The sequence below is a fragment of the Aphelocoma coerulescens genome, chromosome 1 (genome assembly GCF_041296385.1).
Source record: "Aphelocoma coerulescens isolate FSJ_1873_10779 chromosome 1, UR_Acoe_1.0, whole genome shotgun sequence".
NCBI classification, from domain to species: domain Eukaryota; kingdom Metazoa; phylum Chordata; class Aves; order Passeriformes; family Corvidae; genus Aphelocoma; species Aphelocoma coerulescens.
In genome coordinates, this window is record NC_091013.1 from 95,881,547 (window position 1) to 95,907,686 (window position 26,140).

The following is a 26,140-nucleotide window of genomic DNA, read 5'->3' on the forward strand; positions in this document are numbered from 1 at the left end:
CTCTGTAATTACTTGGTATGGGCTAAATTGGACTAATTACTAACAAATAAGTGTAAAGTGAATTACTGGAACTTACTCAGTTCCTCAGCCAGATTTCAGACTTCTCACATATTTTTCCTTACTTATAACAGCTAATATGTTTAGTACCTCATCCCACACCATATTAGCATCAATGCCAGGATTTGTGGGGGTTTCCAAAAGTACTCATTTGTCATTTGGTCTCAAATTAGACCAGAATGCAAACTTAATAAAAACAAATTTTATTTCATTTTCCAGGAAATTAGTCTTTGTAATTTATTTAATTTTCAAGCCTTTAATGATACTTTATGTTAAAGGTTATGTTATCTACAAATATCATATTAAATTATAAAAGCACAATAAAAATTTAAAGGTAAATATTGTTTTTAAATTTAAATATGAAATGCAAATATAGACAGGTGAAACAATTAAACCTTTCAGGATTTCTGCAGGATTTACTATTCATATTGTCAACCCAGTAGTTTGCCAAGGTAAGCATGAATTTGCAAAATGTTTTGGTCTACCTGAGACTACTTCTTTTAATTTCAGCAAAATCTCAACCATAAATGTCATCTTCAGTTGTACAAGCAGGATCCTTTACTGAAGTGAAATAATATAATGATGTGGCTTCAAAGAGCTGTTTTGGTTTATTCAATGAGCATGGATTTACTCCAAAAGGCTCTGGAGGCTCAGAGAGCTCGAACCCCATTTTCCCATCTAATTAGCAATGGCCAGTATGATAGATACACCCCTCATCACACAATGTAGTTACAGCTGGATAGCTATGAACCCCATGTAGTCATTAATTCCCAGAGAATATATGCAGAGATGTAGGGTTGAATGGGGCCCATATTTGTTCAGAGACTTCCTTGCTGCCTGGTGATTTACATTTTCAGGTAGTTTAGTGTGCTTGGTGAGTATGCTGTTTCTTGCTGTATTTGGTGCCCTGTTTAGTCACTTGCTGGAGGCTTGTTCTGTCACTTATGAACGGGTTTAAGAGTGAGTGTGACACTCAGAGTACAGTTGGGATTGGGTAAAATTTAGGAATGTGCATGGCCTTGGGAGTTGGCTTGGGAGAGGGATCATGGCCCTGAGAGTACATTAGAGGAAGCCTTTGTAGCTGGGCCAGAAAGTGGGCTTGGAGTGCTAATGGAGCTTTATGAATCCCTCTGGAAAATTATGTGATCTTAGGACAAGTATCAGGGGTGGTGGGCATGGTCTTTGGAAAAAGTGCAGGCTTTGATGCATTTGTCTAGCTCTCTGTGTATGTTGGGACTGACATATACTGCTCTGCTGGAAGGTCTTTTTTGACCTTTCATTTGATATTTCCATGGCAACTTGCTCCCACTGGAGAGCAGTCCTCACATAGTTCTTGTGGTGTTCTGGGTAGAAGAGAAGTGAGGCCAGGCAGCCATTGCACTTCTGATTTCTAATCCAAGATTCACTGTGAATGCTTTAATGGGACCGTTTGAATATATTTGTCATCACACATTCCATACAAAATATGACAGCAATATTAAGTGTTCATACATTGAGCATAACTATATTTATATACAGCATGAGTGCATATAATTAGAGTAGTGCAATACATGGAGTTGGTGTTGCTGCATGCAACTGTGAACTCATCTGGGAGGTCTCATGTACAGAAAATAGCTGGAAAAGTGTTAGTGAAAGGGAAACTAAGCTAAAGGATAAAAGTGCCTGGCAAAAAGCATTGTTTGTGCTTAGAAAACAAGTATGTTTGTGGAGCAGCACTAAGTACTGCTGGTAGGAACATCCCCAAATGTTCTCCCAAGGACAGACCACAGACCAATATTTACATAAAATGAAATCTGTTCTCCTTTTTCTCCAAGTGTATAAACTGCAGAGGTTTTAGTTTTGGTGGTGACTTCCAGTATTGTACAGCACCTATAACTTGTGTATGCACAGCAGCTCAGCTCCAAAAAGGAAGGGTAGTTTTGCTTAAGAGAGGTATCCAAAAACGGAAGCCATCCCCTCCTCTCCCTGGGGTGCAGTTTTGAAAAGAATGAAGTGTAACTGTCAGAAGACCGACAGCTTTGTTCCGAGTGCTCGGGAAGTAGTGGTGATCCCAGGCATTATTCCTCTCCTCCCCATACTGGTGTGTTCTGCAGAGGGAATGCATTGTGGCAGAGATGATAGTCTGGGCAGCTCTTCCCAAGAAACTCAGAGTATCAAGCATGTTCTCAGCTCATGCTGCAGGAATCAGCCTTCTAAGAGAAACTGGAAAATGACATGAGCACCAAGGTCCACACCTATAATTTCTTTTTGCTCCTTTTTTCCTCATGTCATTCACTTTTCTGATTTTTTTTTTCTTTTCTTTTTTTTTTTTTTTTTTGGTCTTTTCATCCTCTATCTGCCTCCCACACTCCTTTGGCACTACTGTTGTTCCCTCTCCATTTCTTCTTTTCATGACAGGACCAATCCATCTCCCCTCTTTTTACTCCTTGCAATTATTTTCCTCTTAAAAGATATTGCTGCCTGCTCTGCCTTGAACACTAGCTTTTTAGAAAAAGCCAAACTTGCCTCCAACAGCAAATTCCTTGAAAAGTCTCCTAGGCATGTTTTTTGTCTCTCTTTCACTTAATTTTTGGCAAAATCTCTCTTCTTTAGCATGTTAGTCAACAGAACTATTAGCTACCTTGGTTACTCTTCTAAGCCTTGTCACCTCTGCATAGCCCTGCTACTTAGCAACAAAAAAATCCCAGGGTATTTTTCTACAGACTTTCTGCTGCACCTCTCTCTCCCCATATGAGAATGTTTATAGTGAATTATCCCTCCCCAAAATTAGAATTATTTGGCACTGAAAAGCTAGTAACAATGCTGCAAACAAGGCAGATCAGATATAGAACCTTTCTTCAGGAAAACGCTGTGAACAAGCAGCAGCAAAAACAGTGGCAGCAACCTGAGTTACTCAGTAACCTCAGAGCGCATGGGTCACTTCACAAAAAGTTAAAGGTGTCCTCTGGTTTGGCTTTCCCCTGCTGTGTAATTGTGTATTTCTTGTGCTTTAATCTAAGACTATACAAAAGTTTTTTTCCCTGTTTTTTATTGTGCACGTCACGTGTGCATAATCACATGTGCACCTTCAGCAGCAGGTGTGGTCTGTGGATTTGAGGCTGTATCACCACTGTAAATAGCAGGCAACAGTGGTCTTACGATATTAACTGTACAAACTCAGGAATAAGACTTCTTTATAGAAATTGCTTGTACTCATTTGTCTTGAATACTGTTTTTGTTTCCAAAACCCCAAAATTTTATGTATCCTCATACCTATAACACATTTAACAGTAAGATAAAGTTGCAACAAAAAGGTGAGATACATTGTCAGAAAGCTTGACAGACTGATAAATGATGTTACTAGAAGATTAGATCTATATAGGTTAGAAAATGGTAAATAGGAGGTGAAATACAAGTATTCAAGGCAAAAAGGGAAAGACTGTATCTGAAACTGGCTTGGGCATCTTCATAAAATGTCATGAACCCATGCAGCTTGTTGCCATAAGGCATCAGTGACATTAAAAGACATTATATATGACTTCCAGATGTCACAGTTACAGGAGAGAAAATAAATGATTTCTAAGGCACAGCAACTCTCCTTGCATTAAGTTGGAAGCTCACCACTGAAATGAATCTTTCATTAGGCAAGTTATGTTGTAGCTGCCTTCAACCGAATTTCTTACTTGTTTTGATCAGAGGAATCAGCTCTGTCTGAGAATAAATTCTAAACTCACCAGACTGCAGGTGCAACATAGTTGGGAATTCCTATCTTCCTATTGGACTGGAAATTTGAGTCTCACCATGGGTACAGTGACTGTGGTGTGAGTTTCACTGCTGGTGACTTCTATATTAAGGCAGAAAAGAAAGTGGTGAAAATGAGCCTTATTTCATTGAGTTTATGTACTATTGTTCATGTTTCAGATTCTGGTTTTGGCAAAAAAAGGGAAAGGGAGTAGTGGTCACTGTAGAAGATTTATACATAGAAGATTTAAATTCTGGTGGCAAAGAACTATGTCTTTCCTGTCCATTATCTGTTAGTACCTCCTACATGAAGGCATTTCCTGTTCAAATCCTGTTGTGGCTGAAGTTCTCTGAAATAAGTCTTATTTTAGCCAGTTTTAATTTAACTACTTCTCTGCTTACTACATTTTGAATGTTGTACATAAAGAACCCCACGGAAGCACAGAATGGCACTTTGTGCCCAACAGACTACTGACAAGATCACACATCAAAGGAAAGCCCAGTTTTATTAATGGAAATGGGAATAAGGTACCCCAATCCTACTGGCTGTGTATGCCAGTGGTTACTGTCCCTGGTACCTTTAGAAGCTTCTCTAGGAGAGTTACCACACATCCCTTCTGCAGGGTGGAGCTTGTCCAAAGTTTTATGCTTTCTCCTGGCTCCGGGGTGCCTTGACTGGTAGCGCAGCATGCTTGGGCTGGCTGAGGGAAAGCACAGGAGATGTGTTCTCTCCTGCAGAACATAACCATCACCACAAGCCACCTTGTGAATCCTGCTTTTGAATAGGGGCTCTGTTAGGCAGCCACAGGGAAGTTTGCGGTCTTCGAAGTAAAACACATTTTAAGAGTTTGCAAATATATTTATGTAATTCCAGACTGTTATCTGAAGTCCTGAGAGCTCTTAATGGGTTTTGAGATGGAAAATCCCCCCCAGCTGTAGTTCTAGTAAAACCTGTAGCTGCAACCACAAAGCTTCCTCCAAGGTTTTCTAAGTGATAGCTGTATCTTGTGGCTCTAGTTTAAAAGACTGAATTTACACATTTTTGTAACTTTCATTCACTACAAGTAGTCACAATAGGGAGGAATCAACCAGTTTGAGTTTGAAGAGTGAAATTTACCGCAGGTATTTTTCTCCAACTGGATGATTTTTCATTTTAGAAGTTAAATCTGAGCCCATATGCCTTAGAGGAAGCTTTTAATAATCATATAATGAACTGTATCTAGTAAGTAATTATCACTTCACTTTTTTCTAGCATAATAAAAATCTTGAAATGGAGATCTGCAATATTTTGCCAAATTAGTTGCTTAACTCACTTGGTATTATTACAAAAGGTCCTTCTGAGCAGAGAAGGTCTCCCTCATGAGAGACACTGATGCTAGAAGGCCTTAATAAATCAAACCTGAACCAGACAGCACCTCATGAAAAGCACCCCAAGGACAGTACCAGGTGAATTGGCAACTCATAGCATGGCAATTCTTGTTCAGGGTTTATTTATAGGCAGGTATTTTGACCCTGGAGGTTGGTTGGAGCCCTGACAGTCATTTTCTTCTCACATCGCACAGAGAGGCACTGGGCAATTATCACTTGAGGGGTTTTGTGTGAGTCAATGTTGTTCCACTGGGAAATACCAGAGTAACTTGCTAAGGGCTTCAGAGCAGTGGGCATGTCACAGCTGACAACACAGAGGATGTTAGAGAGCAGAGGGTGGGAAACAAGTAGGTATTTTCCCCACTGAGAAGCCTATAAAACCTTCAGATGTCTTCACTCGTGTGCATTCATGTTCTTATGCACTCTTACCATCACTCTTTTCAACACCAATCTTTCAGAGATACTCCAAGTCTTAGTGCTTAGTCTTATAACAATAATGGTTCTTGAGAAAACTATAGCCTCAGAGTGCAACCAAAAGGCTCAGAAGCCCAGAGGGATCAAAAGAGTTACCAGATTTGTTTCAGGTGTTACAGTTTCTAAATAGCTTTTGAGGTGGTTTTTTTCTTTAATTTTTAAGGACTTAATGTAAGAAATATTTAATATGGTACATAATAATCAGCCCAAATCAAGTTAAAGAAAATGCACAAAAATGAACAGTAAACCATTAGGAGAGCAGGACATGAGCTTGTATTTTTGGAGTCCTTTTCTTGTGCCTTGGTGACAGGACCAGCCACTTCCTTTGCACAACAAACGTAATAATTTCTATATAATAAGAGGTCTAGATCCTCTTATTCCAAGCCACAGAGATGGGAAGGAAAACCAAAACTTTTCCAGGAAGGAGCCTGCTGTGCAACCCCATTTTTCTGTTGTTCCTTTTGAGGATCTGAGTAGAGGCTATATGCTGGCCTGGAACCAGAACATGCTCTGCAAATATCTCAAATGAGCCTCACGAAGTTAAAAGGTTCATTTAAATTGCAATTCCATACTTGGTTTTGGGATAGTTATTTACTGTTTCATACAACAGTAAATGGGAGGGAAGGTAAACCATGACATAGCAGTAGAATATTTTTAAAATCTTCTGTGCAGTCTCTGTAGGAGTTGTCTTGCTAGGTCTCTTCCCTTCTCAGATCTTCTAACCAAACTAAAAGTTGTGGGTGGATAGATAGCAAGAGGTGGTAAAAGACAGACAGAAATAGCTCTCAGCATGAGAAAGGGCCATTGTGGCCATGCACACCCGCAGGCAGTAAGGGCAGTCAGAGGTGCCCTTGGAACAGGCCAGGTATCACTGCAGGAAGGCTCTTGGAATTACCTGCTCCCTGGGATGCGCAACAGTGACGGTGCTGCTCGCAGAACCCTCTGTAGAGAGTTTTATGATGCTGTACAAATCACACCCAGCTAAAATTTGTGTTCTGAATTACACTGACAAGAATTTGCTGATTAGTAATTTCAGATGTTTTCAGTTTGTTCGTTCCTACATCTTTGCTAGCAGAAGAGTATGGTTGAGGGCCTCCAGGTTTACGGCCCTTCTTTTAAGCTTCTGTTTCCCAAAGTGATGAGAAACTTAGCACACATGCAGTGCAGAGATGAAAACTCAAGGGAGCTGCTATAAGACTATCATTTATGAAGGGCTTAATGGCAGTTACCTCATACAACTTTCTCCTGAAATGACTCCTTGTCACCCCTTTTCTATCTTTTCCCTCACCTTTTCCTGTACTTGCTTGCCATAGAATTTGAATTAGCATCTTCTGTAGAAAATCTCAATACTTTGGGCTAAGTAATCAATTAATTTTAAATTTAGAATATAAGGTTTAGCTTTCCAAAATGGATGCACTGCATTTTTCCACAGGAATGAGGGAAGAAAATATTTGTGTTTGCTAAATTAACATGTCTTACTTCTCATATCATGCACCAGTATTTGGCAAAATAGCATCACTGATGTACACAGGTACCCAGTCTTCTTCCATTTTCTTCTTCCCATGAAGGGTCTTGAGCAATCTGTTAAAATAGGTGATCTGCTGATGAAAACCTCCAGCATAAAGCAAAGCACAAAAGATAGTCAGAAGTTATGTAAAAAACCAAGCCAAAACAAAACTAAAAATCTCCAAAAATGAAGGAATATCCTTAACTAGGTAGGGGCTAGGTATTGAATGATGCATTAGCAGTTTCCAGGAAAGCCGATGGTTATTGTAAACCTTTAACTTTCCAGTTCCTTAATTATAAATAGGTAGTGAAAAGAATACAGCAGCAACTATGTAAAGATATTGCCCAGGGAGAATTACTGCTTTTGTGTAAAAAAGCCAGTGTTCCCAAAGGGGTGGGGAATTGCCCAGTCTGCCTCTGTTGAAGTGACTGAAGGTGTGAATACTTACACAGGCTGCTCTCTGCTGCCTTTCCCCTGTGGCAAAGATCCAAACAGAGTGCATCTCTTAAGTCTCTGTGGAAACTCAGTGATGTGGGACAGGAAAGAAATGGTTGATTTGTTTCAAGTATTGATGCACACTGGTCTGCCCATTTGTATTTGGAGAGTCCTTTCTGGCAAAGCGGTGCACAGGTATTACAGAAGGAGTCAAAGAAAATCGATATTCATATTATAGGCTGCAATCCAGCAAAGGTTGAGCAAGAGGGGAAATGGGGACCTTGAGTCCCCTGCTCTCTACCTCACTTGGAGAAGAAATGTTGGGCAGCCAGGAGCTGGGAGAACATCAGTCCAACCACAGCCCCAAATCTTCTGATGTACCTTAGACCCTAACCCTAATTTTTTTGTGGGTTTTTAAAGTATGTTTTGCTGTTTTGTAGGTCTTTCCTAAGGATGTTGGAAAGACCAAGACTATGGTTCTTACTTGCCTCCAACACAAAAGCAGCACTCTGGTTCTTCACCTTGCACTTTCCTTTTGTGCTTGTGTGTATGAAAAGAAGGTTTAATCATGTTTTCCATTCTTTCTTTTGAGAGCCTTAGAGGAAAGTGCTAGGGAGAAACAGTGCTATTACAGATAAGCTTCCACATTATCCGCAGCTAGAGCTGACAAAAATAGCACACAAGTGGGACCACAGCAAGGACTGGGGTAAGGAACAGTCAGGGAAAGACAGGGAAGTTCCTGGGGATTAATGTCAGAGTAGGAAGAGATATCGCGAGCCCCAATCACCAATAGTAATTAACTCTCAAGAACTGTACAAGGATCTCTACAGATCTTGCAAGGTATAGCAAACAAGGAGTAATTGTTAAGTAGGATGATTCACTCTTAAAAATTATTAATCATTCTATGAATTTTGATGAGGATGAACAGATACAAAGTGTTAATTGCTATGTGATGGTTATTAGATTCTCAGGTTGTAATAGTCCTAATTAAAAAAAAAAAAATTACATTCACTGTATCAAGATTCATTCCAGGATATGATACTATTAAGTATGAGCATAGGCATTAATATTCTGCCTGCAAAAAGCATGTTAGATAGTTCTGGTCCTGGATGAATTTGATCTGTCAAAGTTGATGGTATTTATCTGAGAGCATTTACCATAAAAATGCTTTCATATGAGACCTGGTTTTGTAGCCTACAGATACTCTGGTGAGGCTGAAGGGAACAGAAGTGTTTCTATTGTCTATAATATGTGGATCTGGGGCCTTGAGATCAGCAATTCAAAGTTTAAGAACACAGTTAATATAATGCCATATTTCAGTGATATCTTCTTGTCAACATTTCTTTCACCTGTAAAGCTCTTCTTACAAAGTTTGTAGCAACAACTATTTTTCCCTAGTCTTGTTGATAGCAAGAACTTCAGTAAGGAAGCATAATTGCCTATAACAGAGGTTCAGTAGCCTGCCTTGGTCTGTTCTGTAGTGTAACACATACAGTCATCCTTCCTTTCCCTGCCTCAGCAATAACACTACTTAAAAACCTGTCCTGGATAGTAAAAGCTAAACTGGTTTCCCTACACAGGACTGAACTCTGGCAAAATGTGAGCTGTGGGAGACAAATTCTGTCTAAAGTCTTGATCAAAGCAGGGAACTGTAAAGACTGGCTTTTAGAGTAATGTAATCTTATTTATGTGGTGTAGTTTGGAAGTGCTGTAGTTCCAGGAGTATCACTAAGAGGTGTTATGTAGGATGAAAAGCCCATAGGTTGGCAACAGTGCAGGCTCCATCCATGTGGTAATATGAGAGGAACTTGACTCCAGAAGCATCTCTGCCTGTACCTCTCCTCTACCTCAGCATCCTCAAATGCCATGTTTTCTCTCTCTGAGCAGAGAGCTCTTCCATTTCTGCCTCTGATAATGTGGGGATCACCTGAGTATGGTATGAACTTTGTTCTATAATTACTCAAACTTTTGAAGAGATATTGTCTGAGGTGTGAGCTTTACAGCTGAAATATGGTGTAGAAAGCTTGGAATTAGGCTATTCCAAAGCAATCTGAGTCATGAGTTAGCAACAGTGTCAGCTCTAGCTAACTCGCCCTTAGGTTCTCAGATTTGTGCTGTCATCTTGGGACCTGTTTCAGCAGTATCCATCTGCATTACAATCAAGCAAACAAACTTGCCATTTGATTCAGGTTTTTGGTAACTTTATTAAAATCCAAAGCCTGCTGTTAGTAGCATGTATCAGTTTTAAGATGGTAAGATGTTTATATGTACATAGTTCTCTTGGACAGGGAGTTCCCATGAGTTTGTGAAATACAGATTCCATTCCAGACATGGATTGTTCTTATTCAGAGAAAAGCGATGGAAAAAGCAAACCAATTGTTTCAGGTTTGTCTCACATGAGGTGAAACTGAAGTAACTTCACAGATGTCATTGGTTAGATAAGGCATCTCCAGGACAAGACTGAAGAGGGTTGCATTCACTGAGCTACACTGAATTACTCCTCATCATCCCCTGGTGAGAATATTCACATATCTTTGTGAACTGAGCTAACAGTGCAATACTGTGTGTAAAAATAGAAGTCTCAAGGATCATCTGAATATGGCACTGATCAGGTGATAGCCTGAAGTATGAAATCAGTTTGTGTATAGATTATATAGGTATGAATAAGTAACTTATACAGCACCTTCTTAAAACCAGCACTCAATGTAGAATGCTCTGATCTTCATCAGCACGGAGGTCTGCTCTCTTCCAGCTCTGTGGGAGGTCATCTTCACTATACTATGTAAAGCTATCAGTCATTCCCTGTTAAAGGCCATCCTGGTCAGGACAGCAAGAATGAGACGATATCTACATTCAGTTGTAAATAAATATTAGCAAACATTTCAGAAAAAAACAGACTAATAGAGTACAACCACAAAATGAAGAAGTCTGCAGACATTTGCACAGTTATGAATAGATTCTGGTGAGTTTGTTTTTGTTCAAAGATTTTATTGCCACTTAATAAATAAGAAACGAAAGCAGGTAGTAAGGTTTTCTTCCTTGTGATCTGCAGCACTGATGGTGATTCCAGATAGTTGGCCTTAGATGCTTGGATTATCTGCGTTTGGCAGCACGTCTTTCATCTATTCTCCTTATAGCAGTCTGCACCCATGTCTGATTAGCACCTACGCAGATCCTGATACCTTTTGCAGTGATAAACCTATAGGAAAAAGGAAAGCAAACCAGGTGGGCGTTAAATTCCAGTTGCTAAACCCAGAACTGCCGGGTTTGGTTTTGATGTAGAACATGAGGAAAAATATGGTAAAACAATATCGAATGCTGGAGTTTGTAGGTTTTAGTTGGAATAACAGCAGTTAGAAACCTTATTTCCCTATTTATGGCAGACATGGTAATGTACATACTTGCTGATGTTAAGATAACCGAGCTTACCTGCTATTCTGGGATTTTATTTTAAATCATGAGGAACATTAGTCTCTCAGGAGCAGATCCCAGATTTGATAAAGACACACGCTTGTGAGCTCAAACAACCAAACACAGCTCCTAGCAGGACTCAGAGCTACCCCACATCCTTTTCACATGGACTTTCCCCTTGACTCAATTCATGCACGGGGCCTCTGACTGCTCCACCCTTGCTGAGATTTTTGCCCCCTCACTGGGCACAAAGATGTGACTGGTCAGTGAGCTTCCTGCCATTGTTCATGAGCAGCACACATCTCCCAGCTCTCTGAGGTCCCCTCCTCTCCCCTCACTCCCTTGGCTGCCAGCTGACTCCCTGATGGAAGAACTGGAAGGGTGACCTGAACTAGCCAGACTTAGTGAGTTGGGCCATGACTTGAATTCTGATGCCCATTCCCTATTTGATGATACTGTTGCTTGCATAGATAAGTGGGAAGGTGAAGGGTGCATTGGGTACTTACATGATGGCATCTATTGGTACTTGTTGCTTTTCATAGCTTACAAGATTTCGGATGTTCAGTTGCCTTGGAGACAGAGTTGCACAACTGTATTTGCGCATGGACTGACTACTAGCACTTCCTAGGAAGGAAAAATAGATAAATGAAAAAGGAATAAATATTTTATGGATATTTAGCCATAACTGCATAATAAACTAAGAATTCCAAAAGATTTCTGATTGTGCTTACACCATGAGTGTCCCATGATATACAGCCACAATACCAGTTATACCAGAGAGCTTCAGATATTTTCTGTGATGCATCTCACCATCACTAAAGTGTTGTCTATCTCTAGGGAGTCACTGTTACCACAACAAAAGAGCTGTTTGATATCATTCATAATTAGGTCTGCATCATCTGCAAGTAAGTACCCAAGTGGAGGTAGTGCTTAGAACTGGAACATTATTGGGTGGATTTCCACATATCATTTGAAAATGGATCAGTAATTCCTCCTAGTTTCCAAGTGAAGAAAAGGAAAGCAAGGCTACTTCTCTCACATTCAAAAGTAGCATTAACAAACATTGTTGACAGAAAGGGAGAGAGATCTGCCAGAAGAATGAGTGCTTATATCCTTTGGCTATGACTGATTTCATAGGCAGTGGAGTCCTGCTTAATCCTTGCTTTCCTCCAAGATTTTGATACAATTCAGAGAAATACACTGTTCATAAATAGAGACAATTGTGATATTGGTATAAAATTTTCTGGGCACTCATTTCCTTACATGGTGATAACTTAAAATGGGAGCTCATTTAGGTGAGATGAAGCATAGGCATACATTAGTTAAGCCTCCACTTGCTAGTTTCTGGTTTTGTCCCATTCATGAAAGACAAGTTTGGGAAAGCATGTGGGGAACAAGCAGAACTCTGCTGTACTCTGTGGTTTATTTATAAAGAATTTATGGAGCTACTGGCTTGAGAAAAGTCTGAGAGCTGTTCTGGTGCACCTTGTTAAATATAAAACCTGCTGCACGTAGTCTCACTATGTGTGAGCTGTTCTTTGTTTGAAATAATTAGAATAGCTGAGACAAACATGCATCAGTCTTGGAGAAGTTGTGGGATAGCCAGTGCACAGGTACTGGCAGAGCTGCTAATTCCTGAGATTTTGTTTGCCTGAAGGAATAGCTCTCCTGCTCTTGCTTTAGTCATGAGTATCACAATGTAGTTTTTTATATGATTCATTTCACATTTCTTCCTGCCTCAGATTGGTTTGGTTTTGGTGTGGTTTTGTGAGGATATCTTTTCTCTGTGTTTCTGAGTGCATTTTTGTGGGTTTGCATATGGCTTGTGTATCAGTGCTTTGTGTGAAATCTAATTGTGATGAGGTGATGTGTGGTAATGGGTCTATGTTTCATGTTTCTCCATGATACATGGAGCCTAATTCAAAAGTCAGTGACCTAAACACCACTATAGACAAACTTACTTAAAGCATGGCCAATAAACATGGCTCATGTCAGTGCTCATAACTGGTCTCAAGGATGTTTGATTGCATGGCTCAGTGAAAAGAGAGAAGATATTGTATAAATCTGTTACTCTCCTTCTTAGTTATGGTTCATAATTTCCCTGTCTGCTCTAAATGGTTTATTGAGAAACAAGCAAATAAACAATATGGGATACAGAACTGGAAGAACTTTTTGAAATGGGGACATTAGAGGGATGAAGGCTTTATAGTTAGAGAAAGACAAACAACAAACAATACAAAAGAATTCATATAAAAGTAATCTATCTGGAAAAAGAAAAAATGTACATCTTATTCAAGAAATATTTTTCATGACATGTTATTAACCTATAGTACACCCAGGTATATGGCATCAGTGAGACAAAAACACATTGTGCCTTCAAGATTTTATGATTTTGAGAGAGAGAATATTGGACAGAAACCCTTTAAAGTGCTCCCAGGCACAGAATCTCTCCCTGCATTAAAGCAGAAACCAACCACTGTCTGGCAGGACATCAGATGAAATCCCCCATAAAGCTGCCATTCTTGCAGTTTTCATCTGGATTTCTTGTAAGCTTTATCTTATAAATCAGCTGTTTGAATGCTGCTCATGAGACCACAGGTGCAATGTGGAGTGATTCCTCTTGAGTTGCAAACTTACCTTTAACTGTGTGCACAGTGAAGATGCCAAGCCAGAAGAGGAGCAGGATTGCTGCAGTGTGGAGCTTCATTGCTGTGGCTTCTGGGTCAAGGCAGAGCAGGAATTGTCTATATAAACCCCCTTCCACAGGGTTTATATATTGTCATTCAGGGGTGAGTTAGTGTGTTCACTTTCATGGTGTCATGGAGGGCCTGACTATAAGTGGAAAATTTGAGTGGCAGTACTTTTTCTGGTGATAGAGAACCACCTCCTGTCCCCCACTAGTTCTTCACTAGCCCCCCTCAGAAGGCTTTTCCTGCTCAAACCCAGTGTGGTTGCACATGCTGCTGTGCTGTGAGTTGGGTTTATTTCAAGCTGCAAAAAGTGAGAGCTCTTGTGCTGTAGTGGAAATCTGTAAGAAATGTTCCTGTTGTTTCACACTTCAATTTTGAGACCTTTAGCTAAGCCACAATGCAGAGACACAGAGTGACATTCAGAATTACTTTACTGACCAGTGGACCACTGGAAAGGGGAACTGTGAGCTAAAGGATGATGGAAACAGGAACACCTTGGCTCTTTCCGGAGTGGGTGTGGATGGCTGGTCATGTTAGCACATAGCTGTGGAGGGGTATCACTGCTATTTACTATGAGCTGTGGAGGTTGTCAGAACTCTTGTGTTGGCTCTGTGATTTGATACAGTCAAAGCTGATATCACTGTGCTGGGAGAAGCAAGATTTAACACATTTTTGCATACAGATCCAGATCCACTGTGTCTCCTGCCAGTCTGGCATGACTGAAATACAAGGGTTTCAATTCAAGGTTGAAATTCAAGGATCTGCCCTTTTTGCAGACTGTGCCAACCCTATCACCCAGCTTTAGGGTGTCCTTTCTATGGAATGTGGTCTATGTTACTGGACAATGTTGCTACAAGCCAATGGTTTTGGTCCTGCTAATATTTGTCAGACCAGCTGTGGACCTCCAGACCGCACATGAAGCAGCACTTGAGCTGGCATCTTCTTCCAGAGCCTCACAGCAGACACCCCCTCGTGCGTCCTCTGGAAGCCGGGTTGGAAAGCCCAGGCTTTGCTGCGCCCACAGAGACCCAGCTGGTCCTGGTGTGAACAGGTAAACGTCAGGCTGCCTGATGCCTGTGCTTGTGACAGTGGCATAGAACAGCTGTCACTGCAAGGACTGGAGAAATCATGAGTGTCCTCGTTTTGGCTGAGAGAGAGATAATTTTTTAGTAGGTGCTACCGTTTTGCATTTTGGATTTAGCATGAGAATAATGTTGATAACACACAGACATGTCAGTTGTTGCTAAGTAAACATTACCCTGAACCAGGGACTTGCTCTCTGGGGTTACACCACGTCAGCAACTATGAAATTTCTCCTTCTCTTACCTCCAGGCCTCTCCTAAGCTGGTTACTCCCAGTTTTCCAAATTCTTGATAACACCAATGTAAATTCCTTTGTATGGGTAATGTAGCATGTGGAAGTTAATTTCCTAAGATTCCTCAGGCAAATTAAGATTGAACCTTGAACTGCACTCACATACATGAGTCCTAGGCTGTAGTGGATGGTCTGTTAGCTCAGGAAGTCTGTAGGTCTTGTGAGTAGAGCATGTGCCACGTGGTTTAGTTTTGTATACCCACACATTCTTTGTTCTTTCATCTTGCATATACTGTGCAAGCTAGGGAAACCCAGGGAACAGCAATGGCAAGTAGAAAATGCTGTAACTGAATTCCTGCTAAACCCACTTGCACCACTAAGGAAGGTGCAATGAAATGAAGTCAAAGCTTCAACCCCAGCCCCTAAAGGACGTGCCTGATGTCACATAGGGAAGTAACTGTACTGAGCTCAACAGCATTACTGAGAAATCTAAGTTAAGTTTGTGCCCAAGCAGTGTAGCAAATTCCTGTCTTGCTTGACACTGGCTGAAATCACGTCTTGAAATGAGATATTCCAACTTTTTGCTACCTGTCAGCTATGAGATGCAGGATAGCAACTGGTCATTGATGGTAAAGAGAAATTTTCTAGGCATTAAGAGGTAAGTTGCTCCCCCACTTTTGCCCGCTGGTGCAGTATGTACATGTATCATCTACAGTTTTCAAAGGAAGGATCACCATCTGTATTGAGCATGAGCCAACTCTGAAAGCTCAGTCCTTCCCACAGAACCTTCTGCAGGTGTTAAGATTCTTCTGAGGTGTTGCTGGGAAGCTTGTTGCTGCTTCAGTTTTCCACCCTTCTTTAGGTGGGATGGAAAAATTGCCCTGTGGCAAGTTTTTCCTCTTCTTTGTACTTCTCATTTTCTGTGGTCTCCTGGGCTGTGGTTCTGTGTATCTGGCTTATGTCCAGTAAAGTCTGTGTTTTGGAGAAGAGTTTGGTGGGCTGCAGTTCCACAGCCTTTTTCTGTGGATATTTGGTGATGTCTGATGTTGTATAAGGCTCATTTTTCATGTACTCCAGCATGGACACCAGTGAGCACTTCCTCTGCACTGGTGCACAACCTGATCAGTGTAAGGTGCACATAGAGCAGATGTAGAGCTTCTGTAAAGTGTGAGCTGGGGGGCTCAAGTCTCTGCTGTGCTGCAGATGGGTTTTGGAGACCCATGCTGTGGGAGGCTTCTGTTCCTTGGACCATGCAGGGGATGTGGAGTCCTTAGTACCACAAAGAGTCCTTAGTTCATACAGAAGGGAGTTTGAAGTCCCTTATTTTTGTCACATAAAAAGGATTTTCAAGTCACTCTTAGTGTTTGAACGGAAGAGAAATAAACCTAGCATAGATAAGGGGATGCCCTTGGCTGAGGCTGTGCAAAATCAGGATAAATTGTTTGATATAGTAGAATTTTGCAATAATGTTGTACCAGCAGGTTTGGCCAGCTATAATTTGGTCTGCTTGCTCAGCAGGACAGCGGCCATCACAAACGTTTAACGACACACTTGCAGTTAGTGCATTCATAGACCAGGCAGCCCCTGACATCAGGAGATATTTTAAGAAGCATATGCCAGTCAGGCAAGAACAAACCTCTGTGGGCTGTTGGTCTCAGCACAGCTCATATATATTAAACCAAGAGGAGGATTGCCACCCACCATGAGACAGGACCCAATTCCCTAGAGAGCCAAGAAGAACGTCTGTAAGCAGATAGACTGATACTTAATCCAAGGGATTTTGAAGTTTTCCATTAGATTAAGAAAGTCAACCTTTGTTTGCCTTCATCTGGAAAAGACAGCAACTGTCTTGGACACATCTTCCCCAAGGCTTTGCCAGATCCCTGACCATTTTTTCATTAATATTGGGGGTTGATTTAAAGGGTATGAAATCACCATGCAGGCTGGGTTTTGAGGATGATTTGTTATTAGCAAGTAGTGATGAGAATGCTTTTATATTAAACACTACATACTTGTGTGTTGCCTGAGTGAAAAGGGGACACCATGCATCTCCATCCAAACTTCAGCTGAGTCAGAAGAAAGTTAAATATTTAGGCTTTATTTTGGGAAAATGGCAACAGATAATGGATCTGGAAAGAATAGAGGTCAGAATTAACTTCCCATGTGCAGTCACAAAAAAAAAAAAAAGGCAGGTTTGAGGTTTTCTCCAGATGGGATTTTGTTGGTCATGGATTCCTATGTTAAGGGATTTAACTAAGTTTCTGACTGAAGCAATGAACAAAGAAATGGAGCCTATTGCATGGTGCTCAGAGAAAGAACAAACTATAAAGCTAGAAAAGGAGCTTGGTATAGAGAGTGGATTTGGTAAACCATGATCCTGACACCTTGAGGAAGGGTTCTTTGGACTCCTAAAAAACCCTTGTGTTCCCAGCATACAATTGCTTTGGAGCAGTGCAGTGATATCTGCTTCCCTTTGGCTCAGGGACCCCAAAGCTTTCCTAATCTGAAACTGTGGGGTTTCAAAGTGCACTGCTCCTAGAGAATGGCAGAACACATGGGCTGTCCTGGGGCCAGGCCACACAGCTCGTGCATGGTCTGGAGATCCAGATGTATGGATGCTTGGAGGAGTCACCGTTTTCCCTGCTGGCCCCATGGCAGGGGCAGCAGGAGGCCTGAGAAACCAGACTAAAATCACAGCTGGCAGCACTTCTGCCCTCCTTGATAGAGCGAATCCCTCTGCTATCCTAATGCTGCGTGGTCTCCTGTTGAAGTCTTGGGACATTCTCAGCTTGCAGGAGTTTTGTGGGAGCTTGTTGGAATTCTCATGGAGTGTCCTGAGGGTTTGTTTGCCCAGGAAGAAGGAACTGGGCCCAGAATCATGACAAGCTCTTGGGAACTGTGACCCTTCTATCTTGAATTTTTGTCTGAGGTGAATCATGCTTTTCTTTGTTAGGAGAGATGTGTCAAGCTGTAAAGGGAGTTTTGGGATGGTGCCGCTTCGAGTCATTGTGTCTAACTCTGTTAGACTGAGTTCTAGACAGCTCTACCAGCAGTGTGCAGCTCAGCAGGCCCTTAGCATTTGTGTCTCCATGCTGAATTGTTGAAGAGTGTTGCTAGAGAACAGTTTCCCAGAGCTCCTGAATTTCAGTGCTCATTAATTCTCTGTGCATTTGTGTTGAAGTAGGAAGCCCCTGCCTTTAGTTCATAAGCCTTACAAATGCTTCCCTTGCTTGGAGATGCTTTGGGTGAAAAATACTCAGGTGACTCAGGCAACAGTCCTAGAGGTCTGTTGTACCAGAACTCACAGCAACTCATAGCAAACCCATTTGGTCCTAACAAAATTCTTTGATTTACTGTACTCTGCTAAACAATTGATAACAGAAGGATGTGAAGAAAAACACTGACTGACTTGAATAGCAAATGAGAGAACAACAAGCTTATCTTAGCATTGATTACATAAATAAATACGGAGGAGAGGTTTATGTGCCTGTGACAATCAGCTGAAATGACTATTTCAAATAAGACCTCTCTTTCTGCTCAGTAGAAAGCATCTTATTTACACTGATGCTTGTTGTCTGGCTCAGAAGGGAGAGGGAATTGTTTCCTGATCTGAGCTTGGCCAGTGCATGACACAAGGCAAGAACAGATGGAATTTCCAGCCTTGCATGTGCCATCCCACCTTCTCCTCTGTGAAAGGGATAAGGGTTGTGAAGATTGCTATAGAAACACTATTGACATCTTTATTTTTCCAGCCCTTGTCTGCTTTTCCCGTTATTCACCAGCTGGTGACCACTGGTACTGAAATCAGCCAGGGAACAAACTTTCTAACACAACTGGAAGGATGGGAAAGCAGGTTTTCCTTGCTATAGCGCTGCACACATTCAGAGATTTTTTTGTCTAATCAAATGTGTCGTGAAAATTTACAGCTGGGTATTTATTCCATCATGATAATATGTATTCATTATAATGTACTTCCTAGTTAATACATAAACATCACTTTTCCTAGGATTAGTTTACATGTCTCTATATCTTATTGGATGTCCTTTTATGGTCTTAGAGGGTCATCTAAGGCAGTGTCTGGTGGTCATATTCACTGGGTATCCTCAGAACTGTAATGACCTCGTACTGAGCTTCTCTTAAGGCATCCACTGTTATCTCTTGTTACATAACTTTGTCACAAAACACGCTGTGTTCCTCATCATCTGTTTATCCGCAGGTTCCAGCTATGTTTAGCATCCCTTGTGTCTACTTTTACATACTTTTACTTAATTTGTTAGTCTTTAAGCCCTATTTTGCAACTTTGAGGGAAATAAAAATTTCTATTCTCCATGTTGTCTATCACCAGAGTGGCCGTTCCTGTGTCAAAAGTGATTTGGTTTTATTACCAAAAATAGTGGTATTGAGATGATCTAGACTGAGAGGCCTGAAACCTGATGTCTTCTCCCTACAGAGAGGTTACAGCCCAAACACCTTCAAAACTAGACTTTCCTCTCAGGAAAATTGAAGGATTTACTTCAATTCTTATGGGTACAAGCAGAGGAAGCAAGAATGGAGGTTAATCAAGGTCCATGTTACCTGAAGTGTGGCTTAGAAAAGTGCCCAGAGGAGTTTAGGAAGCACAGGAAAAGCTGAGTGATTGGCATTTGAATTCATCCAGAGAGTGATTGTGTAGGGAGGCCAGTTTTGAGCCTTAAGTTGAATCTAGGTCTTCCAGTGAGGTCCAAAAGTATTGGCCTATTTACATGCCCTTGAGCTGGGGTTATCCTATACCACCTCACACCGTGCAGAGAGGACAGAGAGGTGAGTTGGGCCAGTGCATGCAGTCTGCAGTTGTGGGGCCCAGGGTAACACATGGTGAGCAATCACATGTGAATTGTTTGTCTGTCTTGCACACTCTGATATTTGTATAGTTGTTGTAACTGTTTATTTTCTTATCTCAAACCGTTATCTTTACCTTTTGTGTCTCCACTTCTCCTCTCAATCCGGCCTCAGGGGGAACGGAGGAGGGGCATGAGTGAGCAGCGCTCTCTGGGGTGTTTCACTGGGAACATTAAAATGGGGAATACCATTCCTAGATGATGTCTGCTTTTTGTCTGTTTTCTTTATAGCAACCTGCACCCATTTCTGATCAGGGCTTACGCAGATCCTGATACCCTTTGCAATAATAAACCTGTAGAAACAAAGAAACCAAACCAGGTAGCCATCAAATTCCAGTCTCTAAACCCAGGTCTGCTGTTCTTGGTTTTCATGCAGAGTATGAGGAAAAATGTGCTAAAACAATATCAAATGCTGGAATTGGTGTTAGTCTGCTCTGCAGAGCAGGGAACTGTAAAGACTGGCTTTTAGAGTAATGTAATCTTATTTCTGTGGTGTAGTTTGGAAGTGCTGTAGTTCCAGGAGTATCACTAAGAGGTGTTACGTAGGATGAAAAGCCCATAGGTTGGCAAAAGTGCAGGCTCCATCCATGTGGTAATATGAGAGGAACTTGACTCCAGAAGCATCTCTGCCTGTACCTCTCTTCTACCTCAAGATCCTCAAATGCCATGTTTTCTCTCTCTGAGCAGAGAGCTCTTCCATTTCTGCCTCTGATAATGTGGGGATCACCTGAGTATGGTATGAACTTTGTTCTATAATTACTCAAACTTTTGAAGAGATATTGTCTGAGGTGTGAGCTTTACAGCTGAAATATGGTGTAGAAAGCTTGGAATTAGGCTATTCCAAAGCAATCTGAGTCATGAGTTAGCAACAGTGTCAGCTCTAGCTAACTCGCCCTTAGGTTCTCAGATTTGTGCTGTCATCTTGGGACCTGTTTCAGCAGTATCCATCTGCATTACAATCAAGCAAACAAACTTGCCATTTGATTCAGGTTTTTGGTAACTTTATTAAAATCCAAAGCCTGCTGTTAGTAGCATGTATCAGTTTTAAGATGGTAAGATGTTTATATGTACATAGTTCTCTTGGGCAGGGAGTTCCCATGAGTTTGTGAAATACAGATTCCATTCCAGACATGGATTGTTCTTATTCAGAGAAAAGCGATGGAAAAAGCAAACCAATTGTTTCAGGTTTGTCTCACATGAGGGTGAATAACTAACTTACACAGCACCTTACAAGCAGCACTCAATGCAGAATGCTCTGCTCTCCATCAGGATGGAGGCCTACACTCTTCCAGCTCAGGGGGAAGTGATTTTGTGTTTGTTCAGAGAGTTTACTGCCGTTTATTAAAAGCAAGGAAATAAAAGCAGGTAGTAAGGTTTCTTCCTTGTTACGTGCAGCACTGATGATGATTCCAGCTAAGTGGTCCTAGATGCTTGTCTAGGACAGGATTATCTGCGTTTGGCAGCACGTCTTTCATTTATTCTCCTTATAGCAGTTTGCACCCATGTCTGATTAGCACCTACGCAGATCCTGATACCTTTTGCAGTGATAAACCTATAGGAAAAAGGAAAGCAAACCAGGCAGCCATCAAATTCCATTCTCTAAACCCAGGGTCTACTGTTCTTGGTTTTTATTCAAAACATAAGCAACAGTGTGCTAAAACAATATCAAATTCTAGAGTTTGTAAATGTTAGAATAACACCAGTTAGCAATGTAGTTCCCTGTTCATGGCATAGGTACATGTGTAACATACCAGGTCATGTGCATATATATGGATATTAAGATAACCAAGCATACCTGCTATTCTGGGATTTTATTTTAAATCATGAGGAACATTAGTCTCTCAGGAGCAGATCCCAGATTTGATAAAGACACACGCTTGTGAGCTCAAACAACCAAACACAGCTCCTAGCAGGACTCAGAGCTACCCCACATTCTTTTCACATGGACTTTCTCCTTGACTCAATTCATGCACGGGGCCTCTGACTGCTCCACCCTTGCTGAGATTTTTGCCCCCTCACTGGGCACAAAGATGTGACTGGTCAGTGAGCTTCCTGCCATTATTCATGAGCAGTACACATCTCCCAGCTCTCTGAGGTCCCCTCCTCTCCCCTCACTCCCTTGGCTGCCAGCTGACTCCCTGATGGAAGAACTGGAAGGGTGACCTGAACTAGCCAGATTTAGTGAGTTGGGCCATGACTTGAATTCTGATGCCTGTTCCCTATGTGATGATATTGTGTTTGCAAAGGGAACTCTGAAGGGTTCACTTGGTACTTACATGATGGCATCTGTTGGTACTTGTTGCTTTTCATAGTTCACAAGATTTCGGATGTTCAGTTGCCTTGGAGACAGAGTTGCACAACTGTATTTGCGACTGGACTGACTACTAGCGCTTCCTAGAAAGGAAAAATAGATAAATGACAAAGCCACTTAATATTTAGCCATAATTAGTTACTAAATTATGAATTCCAGAAGATTTCCAGTTGTGGTTAGACCATGAGAGTGCTAGGATATGCAGCCACAGTACCAGTTACACCAGAGAGCTTAAGCTATTTGTTGTGATTCATCCTACCATCTCTAAAGTGTTACTGCTATTTCAGTTAAGATACGAGTTTTCACCCACTGGCCTGGACAATAGTAGAGTAAATCTGCCCCCAGGGAGTCACGGCTTCCATAGCAAAAAAGCTGTTTGGCATCACTGATAATAAGGCCTGCAAATAACTGCTCATTAGTGCTTAGAACTGGAAGTTTACTGGGTGGATATCCACATATTATATGAACGTGGATCAGCAATTTCTCCTATTTTCCAAGTGAAGAAAAGGAAAGCACGGCTACTTCTCTCACTGTAGATATCGAAAAGTAGCATTAACAAAAATTGTTGACAGAAAGGGAGAGATATCTGCCAGAAGAATCAGTGCTTATATCTGCTTCCTGTAAGTTTGCTTATAGAGGGAGTGGAGTGCTACTTAATCCTTGCTTTCCTCCAAGATTTTGATACAATTCAGAGAAATGTACTGGTGATTAAAAAAGAGGATCACAATACTGGTATAAAATTTTCTGGGCACTCATTTTCTTACATGGTGATAACTTAAAATGGGAGCTCATTTAGGTGAGATGAAGCATAGGCATACATTAGTTAAGCCTCCACTTGCTTGTTTCTGGTTTTGTCCCATTCATGAAAGACAAATTTGGGAAAGCATGTGGGGAACAAGCAGAACTCTGCTGTACTCTGTGGTTTATTTATAAAGAATTTATGGAGCTACTGGCTTGAGAAAAGTCTGAGAGCTGTTCTGGTGCACCTTGTTAAATATAAAACCTGCTGCACGTAGTCTCACTATGTGTGAGCTGTTCTTTGTTTGAAATAATTAGAATAGCTGAGACAAACATGCATCAGTCTTGGAGAAGTTGTGGGATAGCCAGTGCACAGGTACTGGCAGAGCTGCTAATTCCTGAGATTTGTTTGCCTGGAGGAATAGCTCTCCTGCTCTTGCTTTAGTCATGAGTATCACAATGTAGTTTTTTATATGATTCATTTCACATTTCTTCCTGCCTCAGACTGGTTTTCAAAATGTGGCATTAAAAGAGCTCAAAGACAGCCAAGCAATCCTTACTAGTCCTGGAAATATTTCCTCTGCTACTACACAATCTTTGGGGAATGGATGCAGAGAAGCAGCAGAGCTTCTCTAAGGCTGGGAACAAACCCCAACTGCTCTGCACCTATAGCTACCCTTTTTCCCAGGTGTATTTGGTTTCTTTATCGTTCTTTGTCGTTCTTTTTCCTTTCTCTTGTAGACAATCTCGGTGTGCTTTTTCAGACCTGGTGATACTTATGGCCAATTACACATCCTGGAGAACGACATTGGCAACTGGCAGTGTGTGATACGGAGCCACTGCTGCCAGGATGAAGAGCAGCATCACCAATCCAAATTGGGGCATGTAGTGGGATGGAGTTGGAGAGGCAGTGGGTCAGCATAAAGGCTGTGCAGCTTCATAGTCTTGTAAATGCTTAGCAGGTCTCGGTGTGGTTTTGTGAGGATATCTTTTCTCTGTGTTTTTGAGTGCATTTTTGTGGGTTTGCATATGGCTTGTGTATCAGTGCTTTGTGTGAAATCTAATTGTGATGAGGTGATGTGTGGTAATGGGTCTATGTTCATGTTTCTCCATGATACATGGAGCCTAGTTCAAAAGTCAGTGACCTAAACACCACTATAGACAAACTTACTTAAAGCATGGCCAATAAACATGGCTCATGTCAGTGCTCATAACTGGTCTCAAGGATGTTTGATTGCATGGCTCAGTGAAAAGAGAGAAGATATTGTATAAATCTGTTACTCTCCTTCTTAGTTATGGTTCATAATTTCCCTGTCTGCTCTAAATGGTTTATTGAGAAACAAGCAAATAAACAATGTGGGATACAGAACTGGAAGAACTTTTTGAAATGGGGACATTAGAGGGATGAAGGCTTTATAGTTAGAGACAAACAACAAACAATACAAAAGAATTCATATAAAAGTAATCTATCTGGAAAAAGAAAAAATGTACATCTTATTCAAGAAATATTTTTCATGACATGTTATTAACCTATAGTACACCCAGGTATATGGCATCAGTGAGACTAAAAGACATTGTGCCTTCAAGATTTTATGATTTTGAGAGAGAGAATATTGCACAGAAACCCTTTAAAGTGCTCCCAGGCACAGAATCTCTCCCTGCATTAAAGCAGAAACCAACCACCGTCTGGCAGGACATCAGATGAAATCCCCCATAAAGCTGCCATTCTTGCAGTTTTCATCTGGATTTCTTGTAAGCTTTATCTTATAAATCAGCTGTTTGAATGCTGCTCATGAGACCACAGGTGCAATGTGGAGTGATTCCTCTTGAGTTGCAAACTTACCTTTAACTGTGTGCACAGTGAAGATGCCAAGCCAGAAGAGGAGCAGGATTGCTGCAGTGTGGAGCTTCATTGCTGTGGCTTCTGGGTCAAGGCAGAGCAGAATGTGGCTCTCTCACAGGGTTTATATATTGTCATTCAGGGGTGAGTTCTTCTTTTCCTTTTTGAGGTGTTGTGATGGGCCTGACTATAAGTGGTAAAATTGAGTGGCAGTACTTTTTCTGGTGAGAGAACCACTTCCTTTCCCCCACTAGTCCTTCACTAGCCCCCCTCAGAAGGCTTTTCCTGCTCAAACCCAGTGTGGTTGCACATGCTGCTGTGCTGTGAGTTGGGTTTATTTCAAGCTGCAAAAAGTGAGAGCTCTTGTGCTGTAGTGGAAATCTGTAAGAAATGTTCCTGTTGTTTCACATTTCAATTTTGAGACCTTTAGCTAAGCCACAATGCAGAGACACAGAGTGACATTCAGAATTACTTTACTGACCAGTGGACCACTGGAAAGGGGAACTGTGAGCTAAAGGATGATGGAAACAGGAACACCTTGGCTCTTTCTGGTGTGGGCATGACTGAAATACAAGGGTTTCAATTCAAGGTTGAAATTCAAGGGTCTGCCCTTTTTTGCACACTGTGCCAACCCTATCACCCAGCTTTAGGGTGTCCTTTCTATGGAATGTGGTCTATGTTACTGGACAATGTTGCTACAAGCCAATGGTTTTGGTCCTGCTAATATTTGTCAGGCCAGCTGTGGACCTCCAGACCGCACATGAAGCAGCACTTGAGCTGGCATCTTCTTCCAGAGCCTCACAGCAGAAATCTTCTTGTGCCCTTCAGAGCTCTGTAGAAAAACCCAGCTGGTCCTGATGTGCATATGTATACACCAGGCTGCCTGATGCCTGGGCTTGTGAACAGCTGTCACTGCAAGGACTGGAGAAATCATGAGAGTGTCTTGGTTTTGGCTGAGTTGGAGTAATTTTCCTCTTAGTAGGTGGTACTGTTTTGTATTTTGGATTTAGCATGAGAATAATGTCAGTAACACATGTGTGTTTCAGTTGTTGCTAAGTAATGATTATCCTGAACCAGGGACAACTGCTAAATGCAATAGTTTTCTTAATTTTTAACAAGGTCAGGAAATTTTTACTGAAATAATTGTGGTATGTACCCTGTTTCATGACAGCAGCCCTGCTGAAGGAAGAAAAATATGCAGTGAGCAGTGTTGTGCCTAGTATCAAGAGTTTACTTATCAGGGCAAAAAGTTCGTAATGCTGGATTTTCTCATCATGTAGTCAGCTTTTAAAAAGAGAGGCCAACATCTTCATGAATTACTAAATTCCTATGCACTCATAGAAATGAGCATCTTTAGTGAATGTTTAGCAGTCCCTCACTCAAATTTATGCTATCAGG

General features: G+C 41.3%; 2 protein-coding genes and 1 long non-coding RNA gene across 3 annotated transcripts in view; 1 reads left to right on the top strand and 2 right to left on the bottom strand.

Moving 5' to 3' along the window:
* LOC138112501 (uncharacterized) overlaps nt 1–24,116 on the top strand; it is a 90,156-nt gene extending 66,040 nt beyond the window's left edge. The window contains exon 3 of the long non-coding RNA XR_011151756.1: nt 23,644–24,116. This is a non-coding gene — a long non-coding RNA (uncharacterized lncRNA). The remainder of the gene's footprint in view (nt 1–23,643) is intronic.
* On the bottom strand, nt 10,499–13,714 carry LOC138119555 (lymphotactin-like). The gene is made up of 3 exons (XM_069031560.1): nt 13,610–13,714; nt 11,479–11,596; nt 10,499–10,760 (listed from the first exon to the last, which is right to left on the bottom strand). Exons 1-3 carry the CDS (start codon nt 13,677–13,679, stop codon nt 10,655–10,657), a joined length of 294 nt encoding a protein of 97 aa, XP_068887661.1. The 5' UTR covers nt 13,680–13,714; the 3' UTR covers nt 10,499–10,654.
* LOC138112498 (lymphotactin-like) lies at nt 20,849–24,886 on the bottom strand. The gene is made up of 3 exons (XM_069019715.1): nt 24,746–24,886; nt 22,130–22,247; nt 20,849–21,405 (listed from the first exon to the last, which is right to left on the bottom strand). Exons 1-3 carry the CDS (start codon nt 24,813–24,815, stop codon nt 21,300–21,302), a joined length of 294 nt encoding a protein of 97 aa, XP_068875816.1. The 5' UTR covers nt 24,816–24,886; the 3' UTR covers nt 20,849–21,299.
* Between the last annotated feature and the right edge of the window lie 1,254 nt (nt 24,887–26,140).

Bases quoted from the DNA above. Each gene is read 5' to 3' on its own strand.
- LOC138119555 (XM_069031560.1), bottom strand. From the start codon at position 13,679: ATGAAGCTCCACACTGCAGCAATCCTGCTCCTCTTCTGGCTTGGCATC. The intron at 11,597-13,609 runs GTAAGTTTGCAA...TTTCCTTCCTAG, and splicing joins CACTGTGCACACAGTTAAAG to GAAGTGCTAGTAGTCAGTCC. The intron at 10,761-11,478 runs GTAAGTACCCAA...TTTTTCCTATAG, and splicing joins GTACCAATAGATGCCATCAT to GTTTATCACTGCAAAAGGTA.
- LOC138112498 (XM_069019715.1), bottom strand. From the start codon at position 24,815: ATGAAGCTCCACACTGCAGCAATCCTGCTCCTCTTCTGGCTTGGCATC. The intron at 22,248-24,745 runs GTAAGTTTGCAA...TTTCCTTTCTAG, and splicing joins CACTGTGCACACAGTTAAAG to GAAGCGCTAGTAGTCAGTCC. The intron at 21,406-22,129 runs GTAAGTACCAAG...TTTTTCCTATAG, and splicing joins GTACCAACAGATGCCATCAT to GTTTATCACTGCAAAAGGTA.